The sequence below is a fragment of the Hemibagrus wyckioides genome, linkage group LG16 (genome assembly GCF_019097595.1).
Source record: "Hemibagrus wyckioides isolate EC202008001 linkage group LG16, SWU_Hwy_1.0, whole genome shotgun sequence".
Lineage (NCBI taxonomy): Eukaryota > Metazoa > Chordata > Actinopteri > Siluriformes > Bagridae > Hemibagrus > Hemibagrus wyckioides.
In genome coordinates, this window is record NC_080725.1 from 13,717,730 (window position 1) to 13,743,154 (window position 25,425).

The 25,425-nt window shown below is 39.6% G+C and overlaps 1 protein-coding gene across 1 annotated transcript in view; it reads left to right on the forward strand.

The window, feature by feature from the left end:
- Positions 1–18,344, forward strand: part of LOC131366507 (CXADR-like membrane protein) — a 38,809-nt gene extending 20,465 nt beyond the window's left edge. The window contains exons 2-7 of the mRNA XM_058411001.1: positions 9,589–9,743; positions 11,102–11,300; positions 13,364–13,531; positions 14,395–14,517; positions 15,313–15,454; positions 16,696–18,344. Of these exons, the coding sequence (XP_058266984.1) occupies positions 9,589–9,743; positions 11,102–11,300; positions 13,364–13,531; positions 14,395–14,517; positions 15,313–15,454; positions 16,696–17,035 (1,127 nt within the window). The 3' untranslated portion in view covers positions 17,036–18,344. The remainder of the gene's footprint in view (positions 1–9,588; positions 9,744–11,101; positions 11,301–13,363; positions 13,532–14,394; positions 14,518–15,312; positions 15,455–16,695) is intronic.
- The last annotated feature ends 7,081 nt before the right edge of the window (positions 18,345–25,425 follow it).

Here is a 25,425-nt window from a genome sequence, read left to right on the forward strand (position 1 = left end):
GCGCCATAATGCCTTGAGTGCTGGAGTGTGACTCCAAAGCCAAAGTAAGATGAAAGCTGAAAGTGAGACGTGAGAGTGCTAAGTAATGGTATTGAGGCTGTTATATTTTAATAATAATAATAATAATAATAATAATAATAATAATAATAATCATAATCACAATAATCATAATAATAATAATAATAATAATTACTCTCCTGTTGTACTGACTGACTCTAACCCTCATAACCCTCAATATAGTACATACAGAATGTATGCAGGACAGAAGCAGCAGCCCACAGATGTCTATTACTCTGTCTTTCCGAGTCTATGTTAGAAATCATGGTGCTGTTCTCGCCACGATTCCTCTGAGCTAGAGGTTGAAAAGCTACACCTTGGAGCACTCCTGCGTCTTTGTTGTGGGCTCTGCTGATGAAAGTCGAGTCCTTGGCCCAGATTCTCCACACATTGTGTTAATCTAACAGCAGGAGATGAGGCCCAGGCCATGCAGGGCTGGAAGTAAAGTCGGCTTTTATTCACTATTATTCTTTTTATATATGGTTTGTCTCCTTTAGGTTGGTATTAATGTGCTCATTCGAATGGAGATTTTTAATTTTTAGTCATTGTTAAGGTGAAAATTTTTAAATGAGAAATGTTATTTATTGACTCTTGCTTTATGGAAGGAGTCTCCAGTGTCAGAGGTTCTTCAGGGAACAAGAAGTGAGAGCAGGAAGTAACTTGTCATGCAGGCATGTAACTATAACAATAAACAGACAAAAATTGTGTTGTCTTGTTTTTAAATAATAAATGAAGACTATAACAGCACATGGATGGATAACATTCATCTGTTCTGTTTCATTTTCTGTCATTTATTTACGCCCAAAGATCCCAGAATGGTGGTTGAGGTACTGGTTTTAAAGAGCGATCTCAAACTTAAGGGTTAATGATCAGGTTTTGTTGATATGCTAAAAATTTAGACAAAATTAATGCAGAGTTATGACCGTTGTAAGCAAAAATGTTGATACTTTGGAAGCTGATCTGTATGAGGAGACAGAGTGTACAGATGAAGAAGCAAGAGAGACACGGACCACTACGAGACTAAAGCGAGGGTTCAGTAGCACTTCACTGGTCAGAATTTCATCACCAACTCAATTAGGGATTCTGTTGAAGATGTTAATCAGAAAAACTGATGAGTGCTTGTTTGAGCTTCATTTCAACAACAGGTTTTTACATCTGTAGCAGCTTACTTAAAAATGTTTTCCAGTTCCAACATTATACGATTCATTATACGATTCCTCACCCTGTAACTCCCCTAGTTTTTCCAAAAAGCAGAGTTTTTTCCTTCAGGTTTTTCCTCCAAGTCTGTTTTTAATTAACCTGTGGAATGTTCAAACAGTGCTAGACTTTTTTCCGGACTACACAAACACACACACACACACACAAACCCCAAGCCTCTGGTGCTAGACTCTGTTTGCTAGTGAAAAGCACACAACAAATTGTTTGTGTCCTTGAAGTGGTGAGCTTGGCTACAGCTGCTCCACAGTCCCATCATCTTTCGCATTGCGGGTTTTGCGCTCTGCTCCTGCTGCAGCATCCAAACCGCCGTTTTAACAGCATGTACCATTAGAGTTTATGGCTAACACTAGTGTAGACGTTAAGGCTTCTCTTGCTTCGCTTGCAATTAGTCACGTTTTATGCGCCAGCATGTTTTGGCATTTAGTCTCTTTTAGTCTTTTTTTTTCTCTCCAAAGCATCTTGTCTAACCTTCTGGCTGTTTTTTTTTTTTAATGAAAGGAAAATGAACAAAGTAAAAAAAAAAATTTTTTGCTGCATCGTAGATTAAGTCAGCATCTGATTCCGGAAGACAAAAGATGCATTTCGCTCTGTAACCTCGTCAGCTACATTTTCTACCTAACGGGCATAAAAGTTGCAAATTGCAGCAGAATGGACCTGAGCAGACGAGGAGTGTGTATCGATTTGCGTGGGTCAATGCCGGACCTCAGGCCCAAAGGCTGGAGTCGTGAAACTGAAAGAGCGCCGACAGAGACGCGGAGCAGAGCTGCATGGATCTGCTTGGCACTTAGGTCCTGTGTTAATGTGGGTAGAAATATTTTTCCACTGACTCCTGCAGAGGGAAAAGAGCATTTCTATTGATTCCAGAGTGCAACTGAAACAATTCTATTGATTGTCTGGCTTATTATAGAATTCTTCACTTTTAGATGGCTTGAGTGTAGGATATTACATATAACCGTATACTGTTTTCAACAAGAACACATCAATTGTTTGCCTGTGATCTGGAACCTTAAAGGAAATGCCAATAAAACACACCCTGTGTGATAATTCTTTCACTTTTACTCCTTGCTAAAAATGATGAAAAAGCTACAGATGATTTAGAGGATAAGCAGAAAGAGTGTAAAAATTCACTGACTCGATACACCAGTGTCAGTTTTTACCATCTGACTGCACCAGCTATACCGAAAAAGGCGTGACTTATGTGACTCAGTCTCAGTGAAAGAGGTGTGGCCACTGTGACTCGGTCTCAATGAAGGAGGTGTGGTTTATGTGACTCGAACTCACTGAATGAGGCATGGCCTATGAGACTGTCTCACATAAGGAGGCATAGCCTATGTGACTCAGACACACTGAAGGAGGTGTGGCCTATGTGACCCAGTCTCACTGAAGGAGGCGTGGCCTATGTGACTCAGTCTCATTGAAGGAGGCCTGGCCTATGTCACTCAGTCTCACTGAAGGAGGCGTGGCCTCTCGACTCAATCTCAATCTCAATGAAGTAGACTTGTGATTTGTAATTGTCTCACAGAAAGAGGCATGACCTATGTTACATACCTCAGTGAAGGAGGCATTTGTGCCTCATTGTCACTGAAGAGTGAAGGCTGGCCTGTGTAGTGTAAGTGGTCTGCATAAGTGATTCAATCTCAGTAAAAGTGGCATGGCCTCTGTGTTTGTCCGTTCCTGTTAAAGGGGGCGTGGCCCTTCCATCCTGTATACTACTGAAACAGTTCTAAAAACCCTGATAGTATCAACATGTATCAAAATACGCACTTAATCCGTCAAGCAGGAATGAGACAAAATACCGTACACTTTGTGACAATGTTGCACCACTCAGCTCAGAGGCCGCCGTATTGGCACTGAGCCCAGTGTGTGTGTGTGACTGTGTGTTTGTGAGAGAGAGAAAGAGAGAGAGAGAGAGAGAGAGAGAGAGAGACTGGAGTTCTGTTGGGTTTTCCTCAGAGACTGCAGCAATTCCCTTAATAAGGGGAGTGTGTAGAATGTGTGTGTGTGTGTGTGTGTGCCGCAGGCTGTGTGCTCACTCCTGGGTGAAAGCTGGGACCAAAACCAACAGGCCAGTGGGAAAGACACTTGGCATGTGGCCTGGCACACACATGGCCAAGACGCTCAGCTGGCATTGTTCAAACAAAGCTCACGACTGAGCCATCTGTTCTTTTTGGGTCAGAATGACCCACTTTATTTTATTTAATTATTATTTTAAGTTATGTGTAATATCTCTGATATGAGGCTTTGTAACATCTTTTTTTTCTTTTCTTTTTTTTTTTAAACAAAGGATTTCAGAGGATGACATCATTCAATGCTCCATTCCATGGATACAGATTTTAATCCTAATAATTACAGTGAAAATGATTTACTGTAAAATCTAAAGGCATGCTCGATACGAAACACTGCTAATGTCTAAAAGGCCAGAAATTAGGAGGCAAAACTTTTTCTCCTTGCTTCCAATTAACCGAGTCTACAGTCATCTCTGTCAATATTCAAATCACAGGTGTTCTCCATCAGCAATATGGTTCTAATTGTTCTTAGCAATCACCCCAAGCGTTCTATTGATACTGTTACATTTTTATTGAAGATAAATCATTCAGGTGGGATTCACATGGATTTGAGATCATGAACACACACACACACACACACACACACAGGACTGGATTCAAAGTCAAAAGGGAAACTAGAATCACAGTCAGTACATACTGGGGCAGCTGTAATCAAGGTGTATGCACTGGGGCAACTGGAATCAAGGTACACACAGGAGGAATTGAAATCAAGGTACACACTGGGGCAATTGGAATCAAGGTACGCACTGGGGCAACTGTAATGTAAGTGGGACAACTTGCCATTTAGAGTCTTAAACACATCCCTAGAGAATGTTAGGTGTATACAGTCAGGTTAAGCACCTTTTTAAGGTATGTAGACTTTCTGAGTTTCCTGTTAATCGAATCAACACATAGTTTGTAACTTTCAGGAGAAAACACTAAGGATCTGAATAGGTCAGGTCATTTTTGACCTGTTGTTCTTAAAGTTAAGTGTATGCTGTGATCATAAGGGGGGAAATAGTTTTACCTTTGAAAGACCTCTCTGGCTGGAATCCATGATATCGATGACCCTGTAAAGGCAGTAGAAAGAAGACAAGAAAGAAAGGAGGAATGTTTTGCATTTCAGATGTAAACTGTACTTTTGTCTATGCACATGATGTACATCTTTCTGATAAGATTTCCTATCAGATTCAAGACATGTACTTAACAACCCCTTCTGACCCCCAAACTCCTACGTTTTAAATCTGTCGTTCCCCAGTTCCATCTACCCCAGCCCAGATGCTTTCCAATACTTCCTGTGCAGCCAGTAAACATTGTTCTGCACTGCGTATTTGCATGCCCGCATAAGTAAATATAACTTTCAGAGGTGTGTACTCAATTCCTCTGCGAGTTCCTCTACCCCATAATCCCCTTCTCTGTGTCTCGTTGCAGACTTGTGTACCTTTATGTAAGCTTGTTGGTCCTCCTTCCTCTCTGAGCAGTGTATATATCATAAATAATGAGCAAAATGCAGGCCACAGCTAGCACAGTTCAAAAGCGAGTGGCTTTTACATCGCCAAAGGGACTGCAGTTATAAAAATGAAAAGGAAAAAAAAAAGAAACAGAATAGTAAAGGAAATGGTTATTAAAGAAAGGAACAGTGGCTGAGTTTATGATTTGTTTGTAATACTAAATAAGCCCAGTGGCTGTTTAAGATCTTTATTATGCAAGCTTGATTTCCTCCCTTTTTTTTTGTTTCTTTAACACTGCTTTTATAAAATATCTACGGTGGAGAAAAGAGTCCTCAGTGAAGGAGGAGTGAAGTTCTACTCCTCAAAGCTCAAGTTATTTACACAGTGCACTATCCCACAGATCTACACAAAATTTCTCAAAATGTTTTCAATTAAAGATTCCAGTTGCCTCAGTGTTAACTATGATTCTGTTTTCCAAGTATTCACTGTGATCCTAGTGTTGACTACAGTTACCTGAGTTGACTTCATTTACCCCAGAGTTCACTGTGATCCCATTTGCCCCAGTGCTGACTGTGATCCCAGTTGACCCAGTTTGCACCTTGATTCCAGTTGCCCAAGGGTTAACTGGGATTCCATTTGCCCTAGTGCCGACTGTGATTCCAGTTCCCCCAGTGTTGACTGTTTTTCCAGTTGCCCCAGTGTGCACTATGCTTCCAGTATCTTCATCTGATAATGACTCAAGATCCGGATCATGTCCAGTGGTGCCATGATTCCAGATGACCCAGCATACACTTTGATCACTTTAATTCCTGTTACCCCAACCTACACATGATTCCAGTTCGCCCAGTGTGCACCTCGATTCCATTTACAGCAGTGGTGACTGTGATTCTTGTTGCCAAAATATCCAGTTTAATTCCAGTTCTCCAGATGTTAATTGTGATTCTGTTTACCCAGTGTACACTGTGATTCTGATGTTCATCAACTGACCTACATAAAATTTGTTTTTTAAATGGTTTTTAATTAAAGATTCCAGTTGCCTCATTGTTAACTGTGATGCTGTATTCTCAGTTTTCCCAGTGTTGACTGTGATCCCACTTATCACAGTGGGATTCCAGTTATCCCAGTGGTGACTGTGATTCCTGTTGCCAAAATGTGCAGCTCAATTCCAGTTCTCCCAGTATTAACTGTGATTCTGTTTACCCAGTGTGCACTATGATTCTGGTGTGCACTGTAATTCCAGTTGTCCCAGTGTGCACTCTGTAGACAAAACAAGGCCATGTTGCTCAATGTGTGTATGTGTGCACTGATAAACAATAGGAGGCCAGCATTTTTGGAGCCAGCCAGTTGAGCCGAAGGCTGGTGTAGGAGCGGATTTTGCGATAGCCAAGCCCTGGAGCATGTCGTGCTCTATTAAATTCCTCCCCACTCACACACTTGCATCTTATTATAGCATAGTGAACGAGATCCATTAGGGCCAAAGCACACAAAGAGCGCATAAAGTAGGTCTGAGTCCACTAGCATGAACTGCTTCTGTCTCATCAGCTGCCAGATATATGGATATGAATATTCCATCATCAGGTTGATGAAGGAGGCATGACCTTTGTGACTCCTGGTGTAAATGATGTATTCATGTGAAGTATGCATGTGAATTTTTCGGTAATATTAAAAAGATTACTTTCAGAATGAAAAAGTTATAAGAAGATAATAAAAAGGGATGGAGGGAGAGAGATGAGAGGAAAACTCAGAAAAAAAGAATGATGGGAGTGAAAGAGAGATAAAAAGAGAACACTGACTTTCACATTTCTCTCTCTCTCTCTCTCTCTCTCTCTCTCTCTCTGTCACCTCTCCATAGTGCTTTTCTTTCATTACTCACCCTAAATCCTTTATTCTCAGTCTTTCCTTTTCCCTATTCTCAGTCTTTCTTTATTATCCTCTTGTTCTTTCATAATCTGCCCCCCTGCATTCCTATCACAGTATACCCCCCCATCTTCCCTTCTATACCTCTCTTTCATATCCATCTGATCTCTCCCATCAGGCAATGATAACGAGCCCAGATCTTATCTTTACGTTTTCGAAGAACGCCCATACGCACTAATTGCTCCTAAACATGTCCTAAATTATCTCTACCCCACACAGTCTCCACCTGGATGAGCCTGATCTCATTTCAGATTACCCAGCCTACATTTAACCCACTTAGAAACTTAATATGCATTTGATAGCTGGCAATGTGGGGCACGTCTGTATGAATCTGCTTCACTTTCTCAAATAGAAAGCATATTTTCAGGCTTAGTAATTATGATGCTGTGACACCATGTGATCACTGACTTTTGCATTGTCATCATTTATATTGTGACTCACTTATATTGTGATTTTCTCTGAATCTTGTTGAACTGTAATCCTGTCTAATTGAACCCTGGACACAAACAATTACAACTTGAACACAACGAAGCTATTATATGGTATAATAGTCTCAGTGATATAACACCTAACCATATTCTTAGTAACCAAAATGGGATCTTCACTCTTTTATCTTATAGTCATGTCAACTCCCAGAACACAGCCTAGAGACTAGGTTTCCCATAATCTTCAGACTTTTGATTGCATTCACCTAAAAATGTATCTCACTCTCGAACACAACGAAGTAAACGTTCATTCGGTGAACGTCATCAGGAAGCTGATGAAAATTTCCTGAAACATAGACATAACAGTCATAAAAGCAGTACATTACATAGACATAACAATTTGAGACCTAAACATTTTAGAGTTTTTACATGTTATGATCATTATTACAGGTGTACATCTAGACATAACATCACCACAACAGTTCTAGATGGAAGCATAAATATTCTAGAGCAATAAGACAAAACAAATAACACTCAAGAATGAAGAGATCCTTCATAATGCAACACTTTGATCTGGAGGGTTTTTTAAACTACACTCTCAGAGGAAATCTTAGTCAAAGAACCCTACAACAGTGTTTCTGTATCAGAAAAGGGTAAGAGTAGAACCATTTTAGGAAGAGAAGAATCATTAATTACCCATTTTAACCTTAAGAAACTCTTTGAGAACTCCGGAATACCTCAGAGGCCACCTACAACTACAGAGGTTCCATCTCAAAGACATTCCAAATAGAGGCTTTTTGGGAAACTAAGAATGCTCACCTGTCCACTAAACAATTTCATATAAATTCATTGTCTGTACCGCTTATTCGATCTATTCTCGGGTTACGGGGAGCCTGTGCCTATTTCAGGTGTCATCGGGCATCAAGGCAGGATACACCCTGGACAGAGTGCCAACCCATCGCAGGGCACACACACACTCATTCACTCACGCAATCACACACTACGGGCAATTTAGAGACTCCAATCAGCCTAGTAGCATGTCTTTGGACTGTTGGAGGAAACCCACCAATGCAAACTCCAAACTCCACACACACAGTGTGAGACTCAAACCCAGGACACTGGAGGTGTGAGGCGAACGTGCTAACCAGTAAGCGTACCAAGAACAAAAAGAGTTTAATATTAATCATTTGACAGGTTATAGTTGTTAATAAGTAAATAGTGACCAATAATTTGGAATGTGTTCTTCAAGGATTCTTCAAGAGATCAGGGGTTAATTAAAGAGTTCCAAAACTGGTTCCTCTTGGAAAGAACTAGAAAAACATGTTGTTGTCGGATTCTATACAGAACATGTAATGGTTCCTTCAAAGAGAAAACTGAAAACTCCTTTAAGTTTTGTATATTTTAAATAGCTGTACATACTACTGCATACTGATGCTGGCACAATTTACTGTTCGCTAGCCTGAGATCCGAACCAATTGGAAGAAAAAGAAGTTTCCTGTGGGTTAGCGTTGGCATATGGCAGGGGAAATGATAGATAGTCGTGTCCCTCAATCCAATAATCATCTGCTTCCAGTTTTAGATGATCAGAGCATTAATCTGATGCTGTGATCCAGAATCAGATCTCTGTCGAGACTAAAGCTACAGCCAAAACCTCAGAATCCCCAGATCCATCCCTCAAATACAGGCAGTTGTGTAAAAATGCCTGGCATTTGAATTACAAGCAGCCAAAGAGCGTTTCTGTCCCTCATACACTTTCTCTCATTCGCCTGTCTGTCTCTATCTGTTCTTCAGTTGAAAGCTTGTTAAAATGCAATGTTTTTGAAGAATTCTACTAATAAAACAGTAAAGACATACAATACAATTTAAACAAGAATAATCGAAGCTGTATATTATTTATAAAAAACTCTAGAACATTCTGCTTTGATATATTTACCTTTTTTATGTCATTGTAGTATGACTTTCACCCAGGAAAGTGAATTTAAAATAAGTATATAAAATTCCTATCAGAATGAACGCCAATGTCTGAACTTCAGGAACTTGAGTGTTGTGTCGTTTGTTGCTGCATCTCATTTGTATTAATTGAAAAAGTGTAGATATGAAAGCTCCAACTGGTCTGTGTTTATCTTCTGGAAATTTGCTAGATTGCTCTGAGCTTTTCCACAGCAGCTCTATCTCTTTCTCATCCATTTGTCGTTCTCTATTAGCACTAGTGTCAATGCAGAGAGTGATTTGTGCTCAAATAACTGCTTTATCGATATGTAGCTTGTACTGAAAGAACAACAGAAGCAATATAAGTCGATGAAGATAATTTTGCAGAAATGGTTCAAACCAAGGAGGCATGCTTACAGGAAGTTTGGTTTGCCAGTGGAGACTTGCATTATGTAGAGAAAATTTCCAGAATGATAGAAAGCTGAATCATTTTTCACAATAGAGGAGACACTGAGGTTCATCAGGTCTTTTTTTCTCTTACGGCAGCGTTGGGTGTATTGCCTGCGAGCGGGCAGACGGAGATGAAGCGAGTAGTTGGTGATAATGCTACGCTGCCATGTCACCACCAGCTTTGGCATGCTGATACCTCACTGCTGGACATCGAGTGGCTGGTGGTGAAACCCAATGCCAAGCAGAAAGCGGTGAGACAACACACACACACACACAGTGCCAGAACCTGCAAAGCAGCAATCACTTCATGGAAATTATGACTGTGTTCATCTCTCCGTTTAATGAAGGTCCACATCATGAGCTTCGGAACATTTAAGCCACCCTTCAATTAGAAGCCTTGCTCGTTTTCTCTGGCCCGAATGCTGGCTTTTCCTCTTCAATTACTTTTATGAAAGGATGATTCAGAATTGGCAGGCACTCACATTTTCCATTCCAGTTTGACCTTTGGTTATCTAATACACTCACTTTCAGCTTAAGTAGAGGAATCTCCTGCTCTTCAGGGCTGTGCATTTCAAATAGTCTGCTATTGATTATCCATTGTGGCATAGTAAAGCTGTAAAGAAAGCAAACAGACAGCATGGATTCTCAATTTAACACGAAACAAAAAGATCTGTGCAGGCATGTGTCCAGTTGTCAAAGTTTGAATGCAAAAAAAAAATGCGATCAAATGCATTTGAACTTGATGATAAGGCATCTTAGAAATGTCCCAGTGTGTGGCCTAATATTATAATGAGTATAAAATTTCATCATCATCCAAGTACCACCCATCCACCAAATTACAGCATTAGCACAGAAGGCTACGTGAGATAATCTTCACTCTCTTGGGTAATTTTCACTCGCTAGATTAACTTTTGCTTTCTCAGCTGCTCAGATGAATCGTTTTGATGAATAACATCAACCTTATGATTGATGAGGATAAAGCACAGGCTTTTCCCAACATATATTTATTATCCGAGATTAGCCACACCTATTTTTTCCCAAAGCGGTGGAATTCAGACTATTTACTGAAGACTGGAGAACAGTCAAAAGTTCCTGGGTCTTAATAGAGGCTGTATTCAGAATTGTGCGTGTGCAGTGAGAATGTAATAATGAAATGATTATATTTCAATTCTGGAGCATTTTTCTGGTATGATACAATAGATATGAAGTCCAGTGCCACCATCTAACAGTTTGATATAATGGCAAAATGTTACACTGATATTTGTTTGGGCTGTAAATGCAGTCAGTTTTGTCATTTGTGTGTATGGTTACTTCAAATACACACAACTTTCCTCAGAGGATATATAAGCATCACTTCAAGACTCTGCAGGAAATGTGTATATTTAACTAGCAAGAACTGAACTGAATTTCATTTCATTCACACACAAGTGAGACACGATGAAGGTTTATTTAACAATCACTATATTGGCTCCATTAGCATTCGCCTCTTTCCATTATGTTATATAGATTATTTTGGTAAGAAATTATGTGATCTTCTGGAGAACCATCATTCTATTAGGATTTTGAAGCTATGCAGACGAATTTGTTTGCACTCCTGATATCTCTGCAGGTGATCACCTACTTTGCAGGACGGATCTACGACCCAAGTGAGGGCGAGGCAGGGAGGTTGACCCTGGCTGGCGATTATCTGAAGGGCGATGCCTCGCTGATGATTAGCGACCTTTCTCTCACGGACTCCGGGGAGTACAGCTGCAAGGTGAAGAACGGAGGGAAGTACTACTGGAATACGGTCAACCTCATTGTCCTGGGTGAGTCCCTACAGAGTCCCTACAGATTAACCTTCAACTCTCCCATGGCCCCCGGTCATACATTTAGAGCTGAGATCTTTTTCCATTATTGGGTGTAGAGGGGGCCACAAAAAAATCTCTGTTATATCCAGTATTTTTATATATAAATATAAATGGTCCGCTTTGACCCCCAGCAGAAGACATGAAGTCCTGTCCCAGGAAGTGACAGTCTTGTATCAGTCATTTGGCAAGCTGAAAATAGCACTCTTGCCCCATGGCACCATGACACAGTTGCACTTGCCATCGCAGTGGAATGTCACTTTGATTACGAAAAGATATTTGAATTATTACTTGTCATGATGGTGACACAACAGGGTACAGATTGTATTTTACATACTAATTAAAAAAACAAAGTAGTGACTTTTATTCAGTTAATACTAACTTTTCACAAGTAATCTAACTATAAATGGACAAAAAGTACATGTTTTTCTGGAATGAATATAAATGCCTATAAAAATTTGTTCCCTGGATAAAATCTAAAGCTACATCCCAACCCACGTATTACCCACTATGCATTTGAGCTAGGCACTATGTAATAATTCACACAACATAGCCTAATTTAAATATGTTTGTAAGACTTCTTGTCCACAGGTTAACTTGTCGTCAGCCATCTTGAATGTTTTGTGCGAATTGAAGCTCCACCCTTCTTCTTCTACTTAAGCAAAACTGCAAGTTTTGAGTGCATGAAGTGTCCAACATTCCACACTTACCAGGTACCGGGTACCTGAAGTGCACTTCTTTTTCTTCTTGGTGAAGGCGGGTCACACAACAGGTCACACTTGTACTACATGGTATTGATGAGTTGATTGACCCTTTAAACACTCAGCCTCCTGTAAGTTTCCTGCTTATCCTCTTGTAGAAACACGTCCCCACCTCATCTGGTCATATTACCCTACAACAGTGGGAAGCTGTCTTAACGTGTGCCTGCTTCAGGTTGCTGACTCTCTCTCTGTAAAGATGTTCTAAAGAGAGCTCTGGAAAATTTACACATGCGTTTCTACAAATTACCGGCGGCTTTGCGACGACACTTTCGATTCGGCGGGACGGGGCATTAGCGTTTGTCTTGTTCAACACAAGGATAATGGCTTTGGCGCAGACCCGAGTGCTTCCTCCTCCTCCTCTTCCTCTGTGTAAGTGATCCTGACAGTGGAGAAGATGGAAGGGCCACCGATGCCCAGCTCCACTCTGTTAATTGCATCCTGCAGCGAGATCCTGAGAGCATGCATTTCTGTTCTCCAGACTCAGCACAAACCAGCCCGAGCCTCAGAGCAGGGACTTGTGGGGTTTATGGTGTAGGGGTTGGGTGAGTGATTCGGTCATTGGTGATGCAGTGCAAATAATGGTGAGTTGGGGCTCCTTTGCACTTACATATTAAATGTCCTCTGCGGAACCCTGCAGCCTCTAAATGGTACTTATGGGAGAATATGGCTAGATCTGTGCAGGGGTTCAGAAATCCTATAATTGCTTAATGTTTTACTGCATTTTATGGCATTATCACAGTATTTTACTATCAAATTCCTACAGGTTTAGTTGGTCTCCCTGGGCCTTATTGAAAAGGAACCTCAGCAGAATTTCATTCAGGATTAATACCATCCTAGAGTACTACAGCCTACTAAGACTTTTGTCCTCCAGAGGCGTCTATGTACTAACAACAAACATCTCAGCAGGTTGAGGTGGGAAAAAACCACTGTTTAGCACAAAAACTTGCCTGAATGCTGCAGGACTTCCTTTAATCTTAGAACATAAATATAAACCATAGACTGTAGGTTTGAACACCTGGTTCTCTTTAAAAAAAAATGTCAAAGAAGAATCTGCTAAACATACACTAGCTTGCTAACAATTTCTTGCTAGCAATGGTCATTCTGCCTGTCAGTCCTTTTTAGTTAGTTAGAAAAAGCTAAAATTTAAACATCAATACAGAAATATGTGACAGAAATTTTACACATAAGATTCCAAGTGAGGTTTCTCCCAAAACTGAAGCATTTTGAATCCACTGAACATCATCCTGGTGTCTTTTTGTGCAGTTAAGCCGTCCAAACCTCGCTGCTGGATGGAGGGACGGCTGTTGGAGGGCAGTGATGTAAAGATGAGCTGTAAATCCGCCGACGGATCCGACCCCATCCGGTACAAATGGGAGAGAGTCCTGGACAAGGGCAGATATGTGGGGAAACTACCACCTCTCGCTCTCCTGGGTACGAGCTTCCACACAACTCACTTCAACTTCATCTCTGTCCTGAGAACCAGAACTGTGACATCAACAGGGCTTAGTCCACCACATATATGATCTCTTACAGACACATTTATTAAGTTCCTCCAGGGTTTGGAGATTTTGTGATAGTAGAAATTAATGCAAAATCACGATCAATATTAACCACAACATTTAAGAAATTTGGAGCAATTTTTTAAAAGTAACCCAGATTTTTTCACCGATTTGTTCCACGATGCTTCATGTGACATCATCAAACATTCTATTTCATTCTCATGTCTAGAACATGAGTACGGAAAGTCTGAGTTTCTTCTGCAATTCCACCAATTTAAGAAGTTTTTGGCACAAAAAAAAAACCCTGAAATCACAAAAATTTGAAAAAGCCGGAAAATTCAACAGGAAAAAACAACAAGAAGTCCTGGAGGAACTGATTGTGGAGCTTGAATATGAGATTCAATGATGAGCATTAATAAATGATCCACTACTCTGGATAATCTCTATGAAGGTTCTTAGATTTTTTTTCTCAGTTCTCATCAATTTAAGCCTCATTTTTGCATTTTTCCATTTTTCTGATATCCAGCCATCTGTAATTTCACAAAACATTTAGATCCAATGAGCTGCTTATAGTCTTTCAAACATTTTCTGTATTAACATTTTAACATTTATATAACACAAAAAGTCATACAATTACACGTAATCCCAAATGGAACAAAAATAGCAGCCAAGATAGAATTAATTCTAAAGAAACAACGAGAGAGATTAGAGATGATTTTTTTCTGAGAATGTTGCTGTTGTGATCTCTTAAAGCAACTTATACAACAAAAACTTCTAAAAATACTGTGTGTTTAGACCTGAAGAACCCGGAGTTCGTGACTCTGAGAAACCTGAGCCGAGAGAGTGCAGGCATCTACAAGTGTACAGCCAGCAACGACGTGGGAGAGGAGAGCTGCACCGTGGAGGTCAAAATTCACTGTAAGTAACTGTGTGTGTGTGTGTGTGTGTGTGTTTGTTTGTCATTAAGACACTGCAGTTCCCCAAACACACTCAAGTGTATTCTGTAGATCACAAATGCCTAAAGATTTTATTCAAAGATCCAAATGTTTTCTTAAAAAAGTATATAAAAATATATAAATAAAATAACATGCCTGCTTGCTGTAACACACCTCCTCATTATGGTGCTGCAGCAAAAAACAAGCATGTTCATGATATCGTCAACTTTTAGTGTGTGTGTGTGTGTGTGTTTGCACATGAGAGTTTCATCAGCATATTTATCAGAAATCCGAATTAAAGAATCTGTATAAAAGCATTTGGAAAGTTAGTAAGGAAACATTAATTGGTGTGTTAGAAACTTGTGTAGGAAATAACACGCCTTTAACGAAGCAGAATGGTGGCCTCGGCTGCTTGATTAATGGCTTGTTGTGTTTGCGGTGTATTCTCTTGGCACTGTGTGACGGATGGCTTTAGATACTCGATCTGCAGCGAGCCGGACGTGGGTCTGTTTGGAGGTTTAGCCAAAATTGCTAAATCTCTCCCAGGACTGGTTTAAACTCACATTTGTGAGCGAGTGTGTGTCAGTCAGGCGTGTCCGTGTGATATCACTGTGCATCTAAATGCTAAGTGTCCGGACATCGTGAAGCTCAGGGGCTTATGATGGAGCACTCGTGATTTGTATAGAAATATTTTAGAGATTTATTCCTCAGAAAGGCTAGTAAAAACGTTTGAAGCCTGCTCGGATGTTACAACACGTGTCGTTTTTGTCCTCTGCAGATGTTCGAGGTATGGGAGTGATGGCGGGCGCTGTGGTGGGTGTGTCCTTGGGTGTGCTGCTCCTCATCCTCATTGTGTGGCTGGTCTTCCGCAAGAAGGAGAAGAAGAAGTACGAAGAGGAAGAGACGCCCAACGAGATCAGGTAGGCCAGAGGAAGCCGTGAAAGGCTTTGGGGTGTGTGGTGAAAAGAAAATAATCAAGGTGTGATTAGAAGATTCTATAAGAGAGGAGAGGAGAGAATGAGAGAAGAGGAGTGGAGAAACAAGGAGAGGATAGGAGAGGAAGAAAATAGAGGAGAGGAGGGGAGGGGAGAGGAGAGTAGAGGAGAAATGAGGAGACAGGAAAGAATAGGAGAGGAGTATAAGAAAAGACACAAGAAGATGAGAGATGAGAGGACAAGAAGATGAGATGAGAAGGAGAGGAGAAGAAGAGAGGATGGAAGAAGGAGAAGAGAGGACAGCCATCAGTGAAGTGGTTCTTTACCTTGCCGTGTTTATGTGCTTGACTTTATGGTACTGCTGATGATGGAGCAAAGCGGAGGCTGTAGCTCTGGAGTAGGAACAGTGTGTTATAAGTCCTTTTGGCTCCTTGTCCTCAGGGCTTTAAAGATATTGGATGATTTATAGTGATATATAATGAAATGCTGACGCTGCGGTGTCGAGGACGCCTGTCTTCTGCTGAGTGTGAAAGTGGACTGGCAGGACTCCCTGCTCCCTCACTCTCTCTCCCTCTCTCTCTCTCAAAATGAAACGCTTACATATGCTTGGATTTGAGATGTGATACTTTCACAAAAAGAATCATTCTGTCAGAAATGGAAGGCATGATGATTTTTTCTCAACCTCCTCTCTCTCTCATTCTTTCTCTCTCTTGTTTTTCCACTCTGTCTTATTCTCTTCTTCTTTTCCTCTCCTAATCCTCTTTTTTCTTCTTTTAGGATTCATCCTCTTTCTCTTGCTCTCTCATTTCACATTTTCATTTCTCTCTCTCTCTCATAAGTTTATTAGGGCTGTAAAAATGATAATAGAAATGATAGAAGAGTCCTAACAGCTGTACTAACTATTTAATCCCCCCGTCTTTCATCGTTGAAGATCAGTAATGTTTTCCAATTCTGCTCCTAATCAGGACACGTCGTCTGCCCTGATTGATCACTGACAGAAAAACTTTTTAATAATCTGTAATTATTACCTGTAATAATCTGCTTAGATCTATAATTAGATCGGTTCAAAGTTCAAAGACACTCAACACATCTTATGCTGTTGTTCTGTCTCAAAACATTATGTTGCTTAGCAACCGTGAAGAATTGTGTTTAACTCTGAATAACATTAATGATAAATTCAGTTATTTCTCAAATAACCCGATTTTATCATTCTTTTCTCTCATCAGGGAGGACGCTGAGGCTCCCAAGGCCAAGCTGATGAAACCCAACTCTCTCTCCTCCTCACGCTCAGGAAGCTCTCGCTCAGGCACCTCTTCCACCCAGTCTATGGTTCCCAGTGGCGTCCCACGTGTCCACAAACCTCACCCGCCCCCTCCCACAGCGGGGCCCCTGAAAGACAGCGTTCAGCCTTCTACGTTGCCGGCCATGCCCCCGGCGTACACACAGGTTGCCCCGAAGCTCCCGGAGCCTCACAGCAGCCCCAAACTGAGCCCGGCGAACCTGACACGGATGGGCGCCATGCCGGTGATGATCCCGGCACAGTCCAAAGCGTTCCAGACTGTCTAGAGATACATGAACATCAACATCATCACACGCACACACCTGTATACTGATTTACTCCAAGGACACGCATGAGCACGATGCCAGCAACGAAAGTCAAACCACACACACACACACACACACAAACTGTGAGCCAAATCAGACTCACTCCATCAAGAGAAATAAAGCAAGCAAAGACAAATAAAAAGGGAAATAAAGCCTGAAGTTGCTTGAAGCGTCTCTAATCGCTGTGTCAATAAAATACCACACATGGGAAATAAGAAGCGATTGCCCCCTTGATGTGGACAATAAAGGAAAACGGCATTTTCTCTTAACACACACCATTTGTTTTCCTCTTTGATGGCAGCGGCGGGGATTCTGCATGGCCGGACAGAATGGTTGATTTATTTCTAACAAGGAAGTAGCCGTAGTGAAAGGCAAGGAACACAACACAACGAGGAGTTTCTCTCCCTCGACTCGAACTGACGAGCAGCTGAGCCGCTCTGTTTGCACGCTGGAGGTGTTAGCATGAAGCGGACAGCGTTTAGAGACAAGCGAGAGGAAAGGACTTGTTCCAAACACCTGCTCTCTTTTCCTTCCCAGTCACCATAATCCGATTGGCTCCGAACCAGGAAGTGAAATGTCATTGAATCATCCACATGGCTGATTTGTAAATCTTTTTTTTTTTATTTCATTACAAAACATGTACATGTACAGTCTTTTTTTTACATATGACAGTGGAAACAACGTCGTTATTGATATTGGAGCAACACTCTCACGCTCTTAAATTTGCCCAAAACCTTTGTAAAATCACAATATTACAGTACATTGAATGATAAGCCAGTTATCAATGAATATGCAAATAAATATGGAAACACCCGAAATCTAACATTCCCCACCTCGTCCTCTAGTAGCCAATCAGTATTGTGAGAAGTTGCGGTTAAAATGAGGGTGTAGTTAACATCTATGCTCTTTCTTACAAACTTCGTTTATATGAAATCGAAGAATTTGTATGAATTTTTTCATGTCAAAAAAAAAAAAACGGTATTGCATGTCATTCATTTACATATTGGAACCTGATTGGCTTTTATAGTTGTTATGCGTTGGCATATTGCAACCTGATTGGCTGATTCACTCACCTATTGTTTTTTTTTTTTGTAACACATTACACTGCATTTTTATTATTATTTTTATTAATGTTTTTTTTTCTTTTTACAAATATACTACGTTCTTGAAGCCTACAGTTAGATTTTGATGCTTTGCTTCTGATCGCTTTCATTTTTTCTCTCTCACACTTCTTTACATCCTGAATAATAAATGCAGCTTTCTACATCGATTTCACTTCCTGGATTCGTTTTTCTGAAGCGTTTCTACACAGATTTGAGTCCTAGGTGATTTCACTAAACGTTCATTATCTGCCAGAACCGATAAGGTATATGATATGAAGCAGTTATGAATGTTTTGATGGTACGTGATACATTTTTATATTTACATTCAGTTCCTTTTGATATATTTGGAATAACTGATTCAAATGTTTAAGTTCTGCTTTGTTCTAAGAGCTAATTATGACCTTGGTTGACGTGTTGAATTATTTACAAGGCTTTTTTTAAAAAAGTAATACATATATAGTATATAAAAGCAAGATTGCTTCTCCTAAAGGTTAGATTTCAGGCATCGTTTCATGGTCACGTTCTTCAGGTAGAAAAAAAAAAAAACAGAGCACTTTTCAGGTTGTGAATTCAAATCTTAGTGTCAGAAAGAAAAACACGCCAGATCCCTGTGAGAAAGTTCAACCATAACTGCTTATTACTGAGTCTCTGCTTCAAATAAATACGTTTCATTGCATTCAGATTTGACCTAAATGGGTTGTAATTTTATCCCAGACCAGGACGTCATCAAAACTATGTCACGCATTCTGCTCAGGGTGCTGTATTTTCGGATGTTCTACATTTTTGCCAACATTTACAGCTTTTTTTATTTTTTTATTTCCTTGTACGATAAACCCGGTTAAATCCGACCTGCTCCCAGATGCCACACTTTAATAAAACTCTGTGTATAATACACTCCCTTCCCCCAAGACGCTTTTGTTATTTCTAGCTCATGCCTTTGTTGGATGAAATAAGGGCTGGGATGAGGATGAGGATGAGGATGAGTGTGAGCGACGGAGTCTCTCAGTGCTAGCATCGTGTCCTCAAACAGTCTGCTGAGGGATTTTGAATATCTGGGTCATGCTGATTGATTGATTATGATCCGCACTATTAATTAGAATGGGATAAATACTTTTGGGAAAATACGGAATAATAATTTGCAGTATAACACAGATGTGATGTGAAGATACTCTGAAGTTCATTATTTTCCCATAATTGTATGCATCCTAACAGCTTTATTCCATTTAACCAATGATGCAATTTTATATTAGTTATAAAATGTTGTAGTTTTTATCTGGTAATGTCTGTATCTCAATCACAGATGATTTGAGTTTTTATCCATTTAGTGTTATATCTCGCTGAATCAACATCTTCCGTCCAATCAGAATCCAGAATTCAATAGCACTGTGGTGTAAAATGTATAAATAAACAATGAATTCATTTCACTAGCACTGATTGTACTGGGTTCTACACCAACATCAAGCCTGGAGTCAAGGAGTCAGTGTCAGAGCCTTGATCTAGGCCTGATCTTTTAAACCACAAGCTTTATTAAAATGTGAATACACTGCTCTGCTGAAGCGCAAAGATTTCTCGACACTGTCGCACTTTGTCACATGATCCGAGAACACGGAGAACATCCTCACATCCTCGCCGCAGTGAACGAGTAAAGAGTCTACTGAACTGGAATTTCAGATTATTCATACTAAACAATTGCCCCAAAGCTGATTTACGGAAATCTAGGTCTGGATTCCAAAACGTTATCTATCCGAGTCTAAGTCTTTTTGAAAAAGCTTTGAAAGGAAGCGAGAGAAAAAAAAGAACTCACTCTAGCTCCAAGGAAAGGAAACGCTTTCATATCTCAGCTTCAGACGTTACGCAATATACGCAGCCACAGCTCATGTCAGAAATTTGTGCTTTCAATCAAATCAGGAAATCTGGAGCTGGACTTCTTTCTCTTTTATTTTTTCTTAGATGTTTTCAGATATGTCGATATGAGATGAAGCTGTCATCTGGCGTGATGTTTGTTTAAAACCAGAAACAGGAATTCCAGTTTTCAGTGGATTCCAAAAGATTCCTGAAAAAAAAGATAATATGATCCGATCATCCGAGGAATTCCAAGGTATTCCTTGGATAGTGTGTCTTAACATCACCACCCAAGTCATCTTTATACTCCGGAATATCTTTCTTTTTCTTACATTACTAAATCTTCATACTTGAAATGACTTCATTTTATAAAATAGCAGCTTTCCCAAAATCCAGTTTATTATCAACCAGCTTTATCGCAAACCTTTAACAGGGATCCAGGTAGTATTTAGTGATCACCAGTTTGTCCCTGGTCCAGAGTGTATACCGGATCCACTAGTAGTCAGTCTCACTGACCACTGACAATGAAATGAATGATAATTGACTTGGCATGAAATCTTTGCCTGAAACGCTAGTTTATTTGACCCAATCTCTTGAACATTTCCACATTCACATTTATAGAATTACCTTTCACATTTCTACCTTTGCAGAATTTGCTCAATGGAAAGATTTGAATTCACACATTTCCTTATTTTAATGTTTCAGCTAATCTTTTCAAAGCCTGAGACACTTTTTTTTTTATTTCTGCATGTTTGATCTTGTGTGTGTGTGTGAGAGAAAGAGGGAGAGAATTGACGATAAACCTGAAAAAGAACTCTTCATATGAAATAAAACGATCCCAGTCCAAGCCAAATGGGTTGTAATTTTATCCTTAATGCAGCATAAAGACGTTTTATATCGCTCATAAGCCAAGACGGAACGTTAATTATCACGCATTTGCATCCAGAGCGTGCGCTAATGCATCGAAAAGCAACAGGAATGCATGTTCAGATCTTGCAAAGGGTTTGTTTTATGCCTCAGTGCTAATAGAAGTATGTCGTATATCAAGAAATGATGTTAAATGCATTTTTTTTTTTAATGACTCTATTATTGCTATTACTGTGAATAAGAGTTTTATATTTGACTTTTTTCTGTTTTGAATGACGGAGAATGAACTTTGAGAAAGGTGGCAGTTAAAACTCATGAGGTATATATATATATATATATATATATATATATAATCTGTATATTTGTACAATATCTGAATTACTCTTGGGTTTGTAATAAAGCATTCAAAGGCAAAGGGATTGAAGACGTTTCACGTTTTTTTTGTTGAAATCGATTCGTTTCAAATGATTTATTCATCAACAATTTCATTCATTTAGACATTTGTAAAAGGATCTCAGGTCTCTTTATATCCTGAGAAATTTCCACTTCCAGACAGATGAACTCATCTTACTTTGGAAAACATGACCTACTTACTGTTGCGTGTTTTTCTGAATGAAAATTTCAATTTCAGTTTTTTTGCTCCTGTTTTGTTGTGCTCATGTTGATGATTGAATGTGTTTGTCATGTTCCGCTCCACAGTGGTGGCTAATACGAAGCTCATATGAAAGTAGACAATCGGGACTAGTATTTCTGTTTTTCTGACTACTAAGGGGTGATATATTTCTAGAAAAGTTCCAAATAAACAAAAACTGGATCTTTTTTTTCACACAAATGTTTCTATCTTCAAAGTAAATGATGATATCAAACCCATTTCTGCTCTCTTAGATGATCCAAGTGCTTGTTCATCTTGATCTTTAACCACTAAAATTCTGTGTAAGGTTATCCAACAGAGTGGAAAACACACATCTATAACACACTGAAAGCCAACAGAGTCCTGACTCATTTTATAACAGACTCACAACCAGAAAATCATTCATATATTTATACTGATTGTAAAAATCTCATAGAAAAAGTCTTTTTCTCAGAATGCATTGATATGTTGGAATGGTATTTGCTAGCTAAGGCAGTGATTAGATCTTCAACCCTCGTAATACGAGGCAGTGGTTGTTACATCTTCAGATTACTGTATAAAAAACCTGGAGACTTTAAATATGCTTTATTATTGTTATTAGGATTTTACATTTAAAACCAACTTAGCTTCTTGTATCCAGCAGAAAAGTAGGATAGAAGGATTGGTATGTGTGTGTGTGTGTGTGTGTGTGTGTGGATGGGCGTGGGTGTGGGTGTGATTTGATTTCTTTTCTTCTCTAGAATAAAAGTATAAGGATCATGGATTTATTTAGCATAAAGAAGGAAAAAATCCAATTTTTCAAAATCAACCAAAAAAAAAAAAAAATCCAGATCCAGACTTTTAAGCTGAGATTAGTGAGAGTAAAAGTTCCTTTTGTTCATTAAACGGTTCCTTCTAGCAAATCCAACATGGATTTATAGCTTCACAAAAAAACCCACCCTCTCAGTGGGTGCAGAAAGTTCATCCATCCGGAGAGTTTCCTGCTGAAAGGAGTGTGATGATCTCCCGCCTGCCGAGATGAAGAAACTCTCTTCATTACACATTCCTTAATCCTGCAAAGGCGAGGTCATTGTTCTGTCTTTTAGCCAGTGCTGCTGTCATTAATGTCTCCTCTGCACATGCTCTGATCAATATCACAGAGCCAGAGGCTGCACTTCACCTTTCACTAACACACCTGATAAATGGAGGAAGTGAGAAGTTTAGAGCGCTGAGAAAAGACGAGAAAAGTTCTTAACATTTTAATCTAACAAATACTGAGAGTCTGCACCTCAGGGCTGATAGCATTATTCTGAAAAACGATACAGGAACGTCTCTCTCTCTCTCTCTCTCACTCTCTCTGTCACTTTTTTTTTTCAATCTCCCTCTCCTCGTCACTCTGGGACATTAAAATCTTGAGTCATCACGCCCTCTACTGGAGAAAGATGCTTAAGAACACTAAAGGGCTTTTAAAGAGAACAATTCTGGTAGATTGTCAGGAACTGGTGGACAGTTCCCTGCCAGGCCTGGAGGGGGTGCTGGCAGGTGATTCTGTATAGCCTGCTTTATCGTGTGTATTTTGTGCCATGCCTTTCCTATTCTCGTTCCTGCCATGTCAACTGGTGCCCATTAGTACTAATGTTGTGCCCTATAAATAGGGATCCTTTTGTACCTGTCTTTGTTCTATGTTTGTAGGTCAGGTTTCTGTTCATGTTTACCATGGTATAAGTTTCTGTTAGCGTTTTGATTTCAATTTTGTGTAGCGTCATGTGTTTGTCATTAGGTTAGTCTACCCCATGTCCTGTGTTTACGTCAATAAAGCAGTGCTTATCTGAATCCTGCGTATGGGTCTACTCCATGGTGTGTGGATGCACACACCACCACAGAGGTCTGGGTTCGTGCCCCCTGCGGGGCGGAGGCGTCATATATCTACACATACATCCATCCTTTCATAATCCCAAGTAACCATCAATCCATCTGGCCATCTATCAAAGTATCTATCCATTCTTCTATCATCCTTCTGTCCATCCATCCATCAATCCTTCCATCCACCCAGCCATTCATAATTCCAGATAACTATCAATCCATCTGACCACCCATCCATCCATCCATCCATCAATCTTTCCACATAACAATCTATTGATCCATCCATCCATCCATACAAACATACATACATACATTCAAACCTCCATGTAAACATCCATCCATCTGTCCAACTCATTTTTCCAACCATCCATCCATCCTTTTATTCTTCCATTGATCAAATCACCCATCTGTTTATTTATATACTGCTTCTATCCATTTACTAATTAACTCATTAGCACTTCTTTATGATCAGCAGGGAAGAAACCAACTGAGCCTGAGATCTCATTTATCCCTCATCTGATATCCCACCATTTAAAATGATACTCGACAACATTTACAGCATTATTTAATGATCAAACGAATACAGTACACAGACCATAAAAAGTGTAAAATTGATTAAAAGGGCAAAAAAAAGATCTATTTAATGACTTGTTTCATAACATATCATGAAGCTTTGACAGATCTGTCCAAATGACCAGGAATAATTAATCTAATAAATAAGGAATATTTTCTTATTGCTATGGTAACTGATGTTTGGTGTAATTTCATTTTAACACATTCTTACAGCTTCCTGTTCAACAAACATCCTCAGACAGTTCAGAGTCTCATTTAAGAGGCTCTCCATTTCCTATTTAATTATAACTCAGAAAAAAGCAAACACCAGATTCCAGATCAATCAGCTCTCGTTGCAAAAGCATCCGAATCTGAAAAAGCTGAAGAGATAATGCACGCTACTGATGGCACGGCATGCCAAGATACGATTTATGCAAAAAATAAATAAATAAATAAATAAATAAATCACTGCTGGCAGACGAATCATTTGGGATGCATTTTAATTGGATCAGCTAAGAGCCCATTCCTGTAATTGAGCAGATCCATTAGGCAAATGAAACACGATGCTGAAATGAAATCAGGGTTGAGATGAAAACATACACTGAAGGAGGCTTTTATATCTAACAGGAACTTGAACCGTAAAGAACCTTGCGGCTTTTGGTGGCGTGATAGGTTTCCAGAATCCTCTCAGTCTGTCTCATTACGGCCCTTATTCAAAAGCTTTTTTATTTATTTATTTTTGCTCCGATCCACAATTAGAGACACTGGATACTTGTTTCATCCTAATTCTATTGTCTGTCAGATACTAAAATCACTATGTGGCATGCGATTGGAAAATCAACAACAAGGTGAAGAAGTTATTCCAGAAATATTTTTCTATAACAGAGCATCAGGATATATTTTATTCCTCTTAAACCACTGCAGTTTTTTTTTTTGTTTATTACACAATGCCTTAATATACATCCCATTAAGTTACATTTAATTTTCTATAAGTTATTTCCTCCATTTCTCACCAAACTCTCTTTTTATTTTCCTTGTGACTTCAAGAAAAAACACAACTTGACATGTTAGTGAGTGACCGCAAAACATAAACTGGTCTCTTACAAAAGCCCTGACACTGGAGACTCCTTCTTTAACAGCTCTATGGTTTACAATTATTTTATCTTAATATAATGTCATGTGAATGTGTGTAAAAATTTTAAAAAAATCTCACAACATCCACACGGGAAAGTCTGGAAATCATGTTAAACTTTGATCGTTTACTCTTTAAACTCGATTCATCATGTTTATGGGCATGTTGGTGTCACATAATGAAACTTCTTTGCGTTTTTCTCCCCTTTTGACCCTTTTGGTCTTCCACTGTTGCTTTTTTTTTTTTCTTGCGCGCTCCGGCACACGCTCGAGGTCGCTGCTCACTTCCCGCAAGTGTCTTACCGAATGAGCGCGCGCTGTCCCGAGCTCAACTTTCCACTGTGATTTCAGGCGCGAGCTCCACGCTCGTGATTTCGTTCGCA